At 48.9% G+C, this 12,754-nt stretch overlaps 1 protein-coding gene across 3 annotated transcripts in view; it reads left to right on the top strand.

Annotated features, from left to right (window-relative positions):
• Nucleotides 1–12,754, top strand: part of PKNOX1 (PBX/knotted 1 homeobox 1) — a 46,848-nt gene that overhangs the window by 16,477 nt on the left and 17,617 nt on the right. For 2 of the 3 annotated variants that reach the window (XM_025292338.2, XM_025292342.2), the window contains exons 2-6: nucleotides 4,363–4,431; nucleotides 5,351–5,457; nucleotides 7,636–7,763; nucleotides 9,765–9,936; nucleotides 11,620–11,790. In XM_025292338.2, the coding sequence (XP_025148123.1) occupies nucleotides 5,407–5,457; nucleotides 7,636–7,763; nucleotides 9,765–9,936; nucleotides 11,620–11,790 (522 nt within the window). In that variant the 5' untranslated portion in view covers nucleotides 4,363–4,431; nucleotides 5,351–5,406. The remainder of the gene's footprint in view (nucleotides 1–4,362; nucleotides 4,432–5,350; nucleotides 5,458–7,635; nucleotides 7,764–9,764; nucleotides 9,937–11,619; nucleotides 11,791–12,754) is intronic. The other variant, XM_044947456.1, reaches the window with a different exon arrangement.

The raw sequence follows: 12,754 nt of genomic DNA on the forward strand, positions 1-12,754 counted from the left end.
TGATCTTTCACCTATAAGACAGCCTTTGGTCAGTTCAAGGTGATCAGACTGCATGTGCCATTTTCACAGGTACTGTGCACCCATATACAACTTTAATCTCCTTATGCAGCTTGAAAACCTAGTTTTTAGTAGAGACCTTTTTCATTTTAAGCATCTTAATTATTTGACTAAATCAAACTTTCTCAAGTAGATGTAGTCACTCAAAATCACACATGTGGCAAGTCTCAAGTTACCACACTTGCCAAGCCTTCTGCCAGGAAGTGGCTTCCATGGGATGCGGAACTTGATTTTGCTTACTGCTGTACCCTTGGGACCTAGAGTCGTCCCTGGCAGTCAGTAAACTTGCATAAGGGAAGAAATGTTTGCAATCTTAGTAAATTTCTCATACCTTTTCCCTAAAAAAGAAATGTGTAAACTCAGGAACTCAGTTGCACCTTTTAAATTGGAACCAAAGCTGATGTCTAAGATAAAGTTGCCAAGTTTTCTTAAATACTGCCAACAACTTAAGTGCCAAATACACAGATTATTCTGTGAAGCTAAACACAATAATATCAAAATCTAAATCTCCCTGAGGGCTTAGAGACACCACTGAGGCCATAGGGGAGTCATCTCAGGCGTGTCGAGGTTGTCATCTGGGGGGTATCATGTGGGCTGGGATGTGGGGAGCTGGGGTGCTGCCAAGCCGGGGCCTCCTTTGACCCACATGCCGCACCTCTTCTTCTGGTCCCTGTGGACTGAGCCAGCTCAGACCTTCCCATCTGCTCTGAGCAGGAAGGTCTTGTCCACCTGGTGGGACTCGGCCAGTCTGTCTACCTCTGGTTCTTCCCTAATTTGTCAGTTGTCCTGGACTAGAATGCTCAGAAATGTTAAAATGCCTGTCAGATTTGGCTCACAGTTCATATTTTTGTCAGCCTTCAAGGTCACAACACTAATGCTGTCTTCTTAGCTGACATTGAGAAGATTGTAACTTTTTTTTGATAGGTGACCATAGCGGGGTACAGTCTATAGTGTTGCAAAGAGTTGGACATGACTAAAGTGATTTAGTATGCATACATGTGGTCGGGGCTTCTCTGGTGGCTCAGTGGTAAAGAATCTGCCTGCCAATACAGGAGACATGGATTCAGTCCCTGGTTCAGGAAGATCCCCTGGAGAAGGAAATGGCAACCCATCCAGCCCATCCAGTATTCTTACTGAGAAATTTCATGGGCAGAAGAGCCTAGTGGGCTACAGTCCATTGGGTCACAAAGAGTCGGTCATGAATTAGTGATTGAGTGTGCCCTTTAAATACATATGGTCAAATTGCTTTCTGACAAATTGCTGCTAGTGGGACCTGGGACTCCTTCAGAGCAGCAGGTTTCACTTCATCTTTGCTAGCAAAGTAACGCACCACTCTTTTAGATTTAATAATTGCCAGCTGAAAAAGGATGCATTGTTTTAAATTTTGTATTTTTTAAATTAGTTTTAAGATTTCTGTACGTGAAGTTTGGAAAGTTGCATTTTCTTCAGTTGTATTAGTCTGGCTGGACTCTTGAAAGGGTATCAAAGTGACAGTTTTCATTAATGTGTCCTTTTTTAACTGGATGGAACTTGTAGAATAAAATAAACAAAGCCCATGTCATATTGCCCTTGAACACCAGGGTGTTGTATGTCTGTTGGGCTGGTGGTTCTCCAACTTGTATGTTGGAGCCTCAGTTCAGTTCAGTTCAGTCGCTCAGTCGTGTCTGACTCTTTGCAACCCCATGAATCGCAGCACGCCAGGCCTCCCTGTCCATCACCAACTCCCAACTCCCGGAGTTCACTCAGACTCATGTCCATTGAGTCAGTGATGCCATCCAACCATCTCATCCTCTGTCATCCCCTTCTCCTCCTGCCCTCAATCTTTCCCAGCATCAGGGTCTTTTCAAATGAGTTGGAGCCTCACATGACAGTAAGTAGTGAGGACCCTCGGAAGAAAGGGGACCTGTGGGAAGTATTGGTAGGAATATAGATTGGTGCAGCCACAGTGGAGAACAGTATGGAGGTTCCTTAGAAAACAGAAAATAGAGCTACCGTGTGATCCAGCAATCCCACTCCTGGGCATGTATCTGAAGAAAACGAAAACACTGATTCAGATGTTCATAGCAGCACTATTTCCAGTAGCAAAGATGTGGAAGCAGGCTAAGCGTCCGTAAGCAGATGAGTAGGTAAAGAAGTGGTACATGTATACAATGGAATATTACTCAGCCATAAGAATTGAAAACTTGCCTTTTGAGACAATATGGGTGGACATGGGGGATATTATGCTTACTGAAATAAGAGGCAAATTCTGCATGGTTCCCTTATATGTGGAATTTAAGAAATAAACTAGTGAATATAACAAAAGAGAAGCAGATTCACAGATACAGAGATCAAACTAGTAGTTACCAGCAAGGAGAGGGGAAAGGCAAACAGAGGTAGGGGATTAAGAGACACAAACTGCTAGGTGTAAAATGGGCAAGATAGGGACTTCCCTGTCTTCGTTAAGACTCTGCTTTCCCATTGCAGGGAGCCCAAGTTTGATCCCTGGCCTGGGAACAAGATCCCACATGCTGCAACTAAGAGTTTGCGTGCCACTACTAAAGATCCCGAATCCTGCAACTGAGGCCTGGCACAGCCAAATAAGCAATAGATGAATATTTTTTTAAAATAAAGTAAGATTCAAGGATATCTTGCACAGCACAGGGAATATAGCCAATATTTTTAAGTAACTATAAATGGAGTATGATATTTTCCAAAAAGAAGTGAAGACACTGTTGTTTGAGTTTGAACATAATAGAAACTTACTTTTCTGTGCAATAGGGGAGGGCCTATCTGTGATCTGGGAGGGCCTGTAGCTGAGCAGCTTGGCAGAGGCCTTGACCAGAGCAGACCCTTCCTCCCATGCCCAAGCAGCTCTGCTGGGGTGAACCCCGTGAATTCCGCTGCCCGCCCGCAGGTGCCCGTCAGTGTTACTGCCGAGGTGGAGGATCCTTCTGCTGCTGCTGCCTCAGTGCCGCCACGGGCTGGCCTGGACCTGGACTGCCCTTTCGCGCGGACAGCGCCATCTGCTGGCTGGTCTTCCTGGCTTTCTGGGTGTCCTGTGGCAGTGTCGGTCCCCTTGGCACTCTTTACCCCTTTTTTTTTTTTTTTAATTGGAGGCTAATTACTTTACAATATTATGGTGGTTTTTGCCATACATTGACATGAATCAGCCATGGGTGTACATGTGTTCTCCATCCTGAACCCGCATCCCATCCCTCTGGGACATCCCAGTGCACTAACCCTTAGCACCCTGGCTCATGCATCGAACCTGGACTGGCGATCTGTTTCACATATGGTAATATACATGTTTCAATGCTATTCTCTCAGATCATCCCACCCTCGCCTTCTCCCACAGAGTCCAAAAGACTGTTCTATACATTTGTGTCTTTCCCCCATCTTTACTCAATGAAATGTTGGTCACATGGAGTTGCTTCGCACCCCCCCCCCCCACTTCTTCCAGTTTCTTCCATTGTAGACAGTGCACGTATTTTCAAAACTTTTGACACAAATTTCAAAATTCTCTTTTAGAACAGTTGTACCCAGTTAGGTCCCATATTGAAGGTTTAACCAGATTTGGTAGTGAGAAGGACTATACATCTATATATTTTGTTGATAAAATTTTGACTTGTCCCCGGTATTCACTGCGGGCATTCTGAAAGCCCCTGAAGTTGAAAGAGTGGAAGCGTGACCCCCACGACCTGGATCAGGCAGCAGTGGGCTTGGCTGCAGTGTGTTCCACCCCGCTGGTGGGTCCTCGAAAGAGACCTTGGAGAATTGGCTTCCTGCCGAGACCGACGTGGCTGTGGCCTTGGTCGTCTGCCTGGAACTCTCTAGGGCCTCTGCTGTGTTCGTCCGGGTCTGCTGTAGGGAGCGTGGCAGACCTGCCCAGAAGCTGTGTCAGGGGGACACCAGTCAGTGAGCGGCTCAGGCCCCTCCCGGCTCGGTCCCCTCAGGACCGGCTGGCTCCAGGAGTCCTTGGCTTGTCACAGTGCCACTCCAGTCTCTGCCTCCAGTTCACAGGGGTTCACCTGGCTGCCCCTTAGAGCCTCTCCACTCCCCGCCCCCTTTTCAGGACACCCCTCTCGAGACCCCTAACATGATGACATCTGTGAGGACCCTGTGTCTAAATAAGGCCCCGTGTGCAGGCCCAGGGTAGGACCTGGGCCCTCCTGGAGGACACGTCCGACCTCTGCATGTGCTGGCCATGCCATGATGGCTACCGGGCTTGTCCCTGTGGCCCAGCCTTACTTGTTCAGGTTCCCCTGTGGATGTTGAGAAGCGTCTCAAGCTTGCAATGTCCTGTCTCTTGCTCTCTCCCCCCAGGTCATAGAACCTGCTCCCCACAGTCGGCTCCACCTCAGGACATGCGGCTCTGCTCGGCCGGTTGCTCAGGTGAGAACCGTCAACTCTCCCGACCCTTCCCAAGCCCAGCCAGACCCTCTGCACACCCTGTGCTCCCGAGGCTGTTGCCCACACGCCCCTGCCCTCCTTGGCACCACAGTCATTCAGTCTGCCCTGCACACCATCAGAAGGCCTGTCCTGAGCTGAAGCCTCTGCCCTCCTGCTCACCTTCCCAGGACTTCCTGCCCCCCAAGAAGACCACCATGTTCACCTGGACCGTGAGCCGGTGTGACCTGCTCTGTGCCCCACGGTGCCCCACCCCCTCCGCCCCGCTGTCCCTCTGCACACAGCACCACTGTCCTACTGCCTGTGGGTGGCATGGGCAGCTGCCCCTGCCCCCGTCCCCACCTGGGTCCCTCATCTCGTTTACCTGAGTGCACACTGACAGGTGGATGACAGTGTCCACCTCTGCACTGCATGCAGATGTGAGCCGAGGCCTGGCGCAGCCTCTCCAAGCCCTTCTGTGTCCTTCCTGCCTAAGACTGGCCTCCTGGCAGGCTGTGTCACACGGCCCGGGGACCCACCAGCTGCACGCTCGCCCTCTGTCGTGTTACCCTGCCCAAGTCTCCCGTGTGCTGCCTGGTGTCCCTCCTGTTTGTGGTCCTGGGAAAGCCCCAGGGCCCAGGACAGTGTCCTGCACATGTAGACTTTACTAGGTGTTGCTCAGTGAGTGAGGAAGAGACCCAAATGCCTGCAAACGAGCTGACGCATCTGGCCGGGCAGGTACTAACGTGTGATTACCAGGCAGGGGCGGAGCGCTGCGTAGTGTTTGTCTTGGACCGTAGTGAAGGGTGGTTTTTACTTTCCGTGTGGAAATAATGTATTTTAAAAGGTATATGGGCGCTGTGGAGTAAGGGGACAGCAACGCTCTGACTTACTGACTGATGCTTCTCTGCTTTTGTTTTCCCAGACACCATTTGCGTTTGACTCAAGACGATCTGATGTTTTATAAGGAATTCATTCACCATGATGGCGACACAGACACTGAGCATAGACAGCTATCCAGATGGGCAACAAGTGAGTGCTGCACCCTGCCCCGCACCCTAAGCAGCCCACCGAGCGGCGCTGGGGCATCAGCACTGCCTGTGTGTTCACACACGCCTCCCTGGTGGAGCACCAGCAGTGCCTGTGTGTTCACACACGCCTCCCTGCGGGCAGGTTCAATGTTAAACGCTCGATGCATTTATTCATCTTGGTGCCCCGAAGGATTAGCTGTAGAATTGTTCAAGTTGTTTCCTAAATAACACCAAGATTCAGTAATTTTGAGCCCCCTAAATCAGAGTTTCTTGGGAATTTACCTTTTTAATGTTAGTAAATGTCGGTTTTACAGAAAAGCTGGTTGTGGTGATGATTGCAGACTCCCGTGTTGCCCGCTTGCTGGTCCGAGTGGAGCTGGACCATCTGCTTGGTTTCTGTCCCCGGATGTGGGCGGTGGAGGGGACTCGTCTGATGACACGTGGGTTCTGTCTGTACTTTTCCTATCCCTGCAGGAGGCGGTCACGATACCCGGCTCCCTGCTTGAGGGTTTAGGGAGCGCCCAAGCCTGGGGCACCTCACCCACCTGTCACTCCCCATGTGGTGAGATTTGGAGGCTGTGCCCCTCCCTTTCCAAGTTAGGTCTTTCCTTGATGGACAGTTTTGTGCCATTTCTGGGATATTTCCCATTGCAGCAATTTTGTTTTTTGTTGACTTTTCAAATTAAGTGTTTTTACTTCTCAGAGATAGGGAATTCTGTTTCAGGCTGCTCTCTTCATCAGAAGTCCTCTGCTGTTTGCAAGTGATCTTGCTTCTCAGAGGCACATCTAGTGGCGTCCCTGTGGCGGCTTCTTGGGGCTCTGTGCCCTGGGGACCCTGGACCCTCACGTGTTCTCACCTCCGCTGCCCTGCAGCTGACCCCCGCCCTGAGGCAGTGAGTCCAGGGAGGGCTGGGCCTGTGCTTGTCATAGCTCCGCTCCTCCCAGGATGTGGAAAACCGTTGTGAGTGTTCCTTCCAGTGAGCATTTGATTTTCTACAATATAGACCGACCACGTCTACTTAGACAGCCCTCTGAGGGCGAACAGTTAGATTGCTCTTTTTTCACAATCATTTTTTAAAATCCTGAAATAAATCTTAAGCTTTTTTAAAAATAATCCTGTCAGACTTCTCTCCAGAAATACTGTGTTTTATTGGGCTTTTTTAGTCAGTTGCTTTTGGTTTTGGTTTATTTTTTTTAAGAGAGAAGCTATTCCCAAGTATGCTGTTTGATCCAGAGGCATCATGGAGTGACCTGCTGGCTCTGTTCTGTCGGAGAGACAAGAACAAAGCCCGAGCCAGGCTGCAGGGCTGCGGTCCCGAGCACCAGGCTGCCCTCCTGGGAGGACACAGGTTCTTCTATCGACTGAGGATGAGCCCCCCACCCAGGCTCCCCCAAGAGTCTACCTCCTTGAGGGGCAAGGGGTAGCAGCTAGGGGCGGGGCAGGTACATCCCAGACACCCCAGCCCTGAAGAAGCCAGGGCACTGATCTGCTCAGGGATAAGAGAAGTTAATGGAGTGGTTTTGTTTTATTTGTAAATTGATTTCTTTTATGTTTAGGGATTTAAATATTCTTCCCCTAAGTTCCAAATAGCACAGCCAGCCAAAGCAATTTCAATGATAATAGCTTGAAGACTTCCTCTTCAGTTTAAAACTATTTCTTTAAACACAGCTGGTCTTTGCTTTTTAGATGTAGTGACTTTCCTGAAAGTTTTTTACCTTGTGTATTCCTGAGTTTAAGGACTGGTAAGGGAGAATTCCAGCCCTATCACACATATGGAGTGTCTTGGGCTTGAGTTGTTTTTGTGACAAGATAAGAGAGCGTGGACTGTTTGTCCTTCTCCAACCACAGCATTACCCACCGTGAAGATCTTACAGCAAGCAGAGGCGGACGGGTCAGATCTCATGTGCACCAGTTCCCTTCAGAGGTTTTGAAAATAATAAGTGTTTCACACATCAGTCCTCTCAATTTTTAAATGGTTTGGAAATCTGCCCTTTTATTTTTTTTTAGCCATTTAAAAGCATATTATTAGTGCATCCGAAGGGGCTTTGCTGGTGGTATTCCTTGGGTACTGCTGCTGTTATATAACCATCTGGCAGCTTGCCATCCCACTGCTTTGAGGAGAGAATACTTGCAACTTCCTTTGTTTTAGTAACAAAAACACTCTTCCTCCTCTCACAGATGCAGGTAGTCACAGAGTTAAAAACGGAGCAAGACCCCAACTGCTCTGAACCAGATGTGGAAGGAGTGAGCCCTCCCCCAGTGGGGTCCCAGACGCCGATGGATGCAGACAAGCAGGCCATTTATAGGTAGCGGTGAGATGTGAAGTGTGTGGGTGTTCGTTCAGAGGAGTGATGAGGATGGAGGCCTGGTTAAACCGAAAGTGAGCTGTTGGCTGGGCAGAGTAGTGGGCTGGAATGTGATAATGCTGGGGTGAAAGTTTTCTCAGGTTACCATATTATTGCTAATATCTTTTAAAAAAAAAAGTTTTGGAATATAAGTCTACATTTTAGTCAACCTTACAAAAAGCAGTCTATAAGCCCAGCTGGTTGTGCTAGAGATTTCTGCCACAAAGAAGGAAAAACAGCAAGTCTACCCAGTTTCTCCCAGTAAACAGAAGACAGGGTGCTTCTGAGCTCACCTTATGAATGGAGAATCAACTCTGCTACCAAAGCCAGACACAGACAATACAGAAAAAGAAAAGTGAAGACCAGTCAGTATGCTTCATGAACTTTGGCATAAAAATCATTAGTAAAATATTAACAAAATCGAGCAGCATGGAAAGAGAAGAATATTAGTGACCAGGTGGAGTTTATCCCAGGAAGCGAGACTGGTTCATCATTCAGAGATCAACCAGTGAGCCATATGACATGATCGTATCAAGTGATGCCAAGAAGCATTTGACGGACGTCAACAGCCAGTTATAACTAAAACCCATCAGTGCAGCACTCATAGAGGGGAGCCTTCTTAACCTGATGTAGGGAAACTACAAAAAAACCTATAGCTCACATCATACATAATGGTGGACGATGGAATGTTTTCCCCAAGTCTGGGGACAAGGCAGGGGTGTCCACCCTGACTCCTCCTGTTCATCTCTGTGACAGAAGTTTAGCCAGTTCAGTGAGGCAAGACAAGGAAAAGACATATCCAGTTAGAAAGGCAGAAATTAAATTGGCTTTATGCACAGAATGGCGTGATTGTCTATGTATAGAAAATCCCAAAGTTTACCAAAGAACTTCCAGAATGAAACAATTGAGTTTAATAAGGTCACAGGTTGCAACAGCAACACATAGAAACCAGTCCTATTTTTGTACCAATAGTGTACAATTGGAAACTAGTCAAAAAGATAATACCGTTACCAGAGCTCCGAAAAATTTTTGGTGTGAATCTGATAAACACATAGAAACTTTATGCTGAAAACTGTAAAACGCCCATGCAAGCAATCAGAGAAATCCTTAATAAAAGGGCATGCCGTGGTCATGGATTGGAAGAGTCAACATAGTAAAGATGTCCTAAAATTGATCTTTAGCTCTGCAGCAGTTCCAATGAAAATCTTAGCAGGATGTATCTATACATATAGACAAGTTGATTGTAAATTTTATATGGAAGTCAAAGAACTAGACCTGCTGAAACAATTTTGAGAAAGAAGAATGAAGTTGGAAGAATTTGCCTACTTGATTTTCTCAGTGGAGGAGAGGTAGACTCTCCAACAAATGGCGCTGGAGCAGCTGGACAGCGATGAGCAGAGAGATGACCCTTGCCCTAAGCTCACATCTGACACAAAAAATCTACTCAAAGTGGAGTATGGATCTAATGTAAACTCCGGAGTTAGCTAACTGGTGTTAAACATACAATGGAATATTACGTGGCCAGAAAAAACAACGAGGTACTGACCGATACATGTTCCAACACTGACAAGCCTTGAGAACATCATGCTAAGTGAAAGAAGTCAGACACTGAAGGTCACATAATATATGACTCCATTTGTATAAAGTGTCTAGAACTGGCAAATCTGTAAGACAGCAGATTAGTGCTGACCTGGGGCTGGGGTTTTGTGGAGAATGGAGAGTGACTATGAGCAGCTACAGGGTTTCCTTGGGGCGTGAACATATTATAAAATTGCCTATGGTGGTGGCTGCACAGCTCTGTGAATATATGAAAATCCACTGAATTATAAACTGTAAGTGGGTGAATTGTGTGGCATGTGAATTATATCTCAGCAGAGCTCTTATATAAAACAGTGCGTATATACATACTAAAGTGTTTTCATGAAAATGTAGAACACATATGTTAACATTTGTCCCCCCCAGGCATCCACTATTTCCATTATTAGCTTTGTTGTTTGAAAAATGTGAACAGTCTACACAGGGCTCAGAAGGCACGACTTCTGCCAGTTTCGATGTGGACATTGAGAACTTCGTGAGGAAGCAGGAGAAGGAGGGAAAGCCCTTCTTCTGTGAAGATCCAGAAACTGACAATTTAGTAAGTGAAATTCGTGGTTTCCATTTTTATTTCTTCTAAATTTAACCTGTTCAATAAAATGTACATTTCTAATTAGAACTTTGGATTGTTTTTGGTTTTGCTGAAGAGGGGAATTTTCTATTTCTTGAGATCAGCCAGGTCTCGAGCATTCTCCGGTGACCCCTTCTGTAGTAATGCAGCCAGATGGCTTAAGCCTGTGACTTGAGTGGGCCAGGAGTTCAGTCCCTCCCGAGTGTTTGGGAAGGTCCTCTGGGATTGTCATGCCCCCTGCCTTGCTTCCCAGGCAGTGTGTCTGAGCCCAGCTTCAGCTCTCAGCTCTTCCCTCATCGTGGACCCTGGCTTTGCTCTGGAGGCCAGCACTGGTGGTGGGTGACAGACTGTGTGAAGACCTGGGGCGCAGTGGGCCGGGGCATGAGCACAGAGCAGGGACCGGCTTAACAGAGCCTCTGGCGCCCCTCACGGCCTCCTTGGCCTTTCTGTCTGAGCCAGCCCGGCTCATGAGGGCGCCGTCCTCCCAGGTGCAGTGCTCCCAAGCTCTGGGTTCTCTGTGCTTTCTGAAGGCCGCGGAGAGTTCCTTGGGGTGACGTCTCTGCGGTGCCCCAGGGGAGCGGTGCCCTCCAGCGCTGGCAGCTCTGGCAGCCTGTGTCTGGGACGCGTTCCTCCACTAGATCCTCCCTGGAGTCGGCCAGCTCTCAGACCACAGCCCGAGGGCCCTCATCAGCAGGGAAGGGCTTTTGGAAAACTTCGCTGGATAAACTGCCCTGGTCTTAGGTGTTGTTTTTAACTTCTCAGTATGTATTCACCCTTACAGCTAGATAGATTTTCTAGATGAGGTATCTGACTTTGAGTCTGAGTCCTCATCTTGGAACCAACAGCACCCGCCCTCTGGGGATAAAGGCCATGTGCGCTCCCTGCCTCTGGCCCTCCATGTGCTGCCATCAGTGAGGAGGGAGCAGGAGTGCCAGTGTGGGCCAGGCTGGCAGGGACCGGGGCCCTCCTGCCAGATGCCCCACACAGGGCCAGTGGGGCTGGCGCATGGTCATTCTTGGCATCAGCTGGCTGGCTGGCTCATTCCTCGGAGATGCCTGAACGGCTGCTACCAAGGTCACGGGGATGTAGCTGAGTTTTAGGTTGTCGGTTCACAGGAAGTGGTGTTTGTGGTACTGGTTCATCACTAGTGTCCATGTTATGTACTACTGGGAGGTAAATTACTCCCAAATTTAGTGCCTTTGTATAAAACTGAAGAATTTTTTAGGAAAACTGTAAGAGAGAATCTTTAGGATCTGGGGCTAATCTAGGGCCAGGCAGAGAGTTCTTAGACTTGACACCAAAAGCAGAATCCATTGCAAGCAGAGTTGGTAAGTTGAACTTCTTCAAAATTAAGAAGCGCCTGGGAGGTGGGCACAGGTTCATCCTCGTTTACAGATGAAGGAACAGGAGCAGACTGAGGGTGAGTCACCAAGGGGACCGAGTTTGAGCCCGGCAGCTCCCAGCCTGCGCCTGCCGTCTCCCCCACTACGCTGAGCCCGACACCAAGCCGCGGGGCAGCTCTGATGTCTTCCTCCCCCTGGTCCTGGCAGCCCAGGCGGCCGTGTCTGTACAGGAGACTTGTGTGGTGATGATGGCCGCTTACCCTCGTGCTCCCTGGTTCTTGTCTGAAAGTTTCGATTTTCTTGCCTCTAGATGGTAAAAGCCATCCAGGTTCTGCGTATTCATCTTCTTGAGCTGGAAAAGGTTAATGAACTCTGCAAAGATTTCTGCAGTCGCTATATTGCTTGTCTAAAAACGAAGATGAACAGCGAGACTCTCCTGAGTGGGGAACCCGGCAGCCCATACTCCCCCGTCCAGTCCCAGGTATTTACGTCAGGGCTGCACGCCTGTTGGGTCACTGCAGTGTCGGCAGGGGTGAAGCATATCCAAGGCCACCAGCCCTGTCAAGATCGGGGTGGGCGGGGGCTGTACTCGGCTGTCCTGCTCTGAGGAGCCCGCAGGTCTCTGAACATGGCCTGTGCTGGGAACACACATGGCCCCTCAGGCCGGAGAGACCTCCTGCCTGGGCTCCACGCCGTGAACCAAGTGGGCCTGACTGCATCCTACCCCAGAGCCCAAGGTGGAGCACCAGTCATTTCTTTGTTTCTCTTTTTGTAAATGAATGTATTAAATTGTGGTAAAGCACACAACACAGAATTGACCGCCTTGACCATTTTAGAGTGCACAGCTCGGGCGTTAAGCAGCCTCACAGGGTTCTGCAGCCATCCTCACCATCATCTCCAGAACATGCCATCTTCCCAGCTTGAAGCCCTGTCCCCGTGAAACAGACCCCTCGCCCTCCCCTCCCAGCCTGAAGCCCCGTCCCCATGAAACTGACCCCTCGCCCTCCCCTCCCAGCCTGAAGCCCCATCCCCGTGAAACTGACCCCTCGCCGTCCCCGCCCAGCCTGAAGCCCCATCCCCATGAAGCTGACTCCTCGCCCTCCCCACCCGCAGCCCCTGGCCCCTCCATCCAGCTTTATGTCTCCAGGAACTTGACTGATCTAGGTGCCTTGTGTGGGGGCAGTCATGCCGCGTGTTTCCTTCTGTGTATTTTACTTACCATAATGTCCTCGAGTTCATCCACGTTGAGGCACTGTTGTATTTAGCCGCTGAAAGGGTGTGCTAACATTTCATTGTGGTTGTCTTTCGCATTAGCCATCTTTTCATATGCTGATTTCCATCTGTGTATCCTCTTTGGTAGAATGTCTACTCACGTCTTTTGCCTATTTTCCAACTGGATTTTTTAAAAATTGTTGACCTTTGAACGTTCTAGATCCAAGTCCTTC

Source organism: Bubalus bubalis, chromosome 1, assembly GCF_019923935.1.
Source record: "Bubalus bubalis isolate 160015118507 breed Murrah chromosome 1, NDDB_SH_1, whole genome shotgun sequence".
Classification (NCBI taxonomy): Eukaryota; Metazoa; Chordata; class Mammalia; order Artiodactyla; family Bovidae; genus Bubalus; species Bubalus bubalis.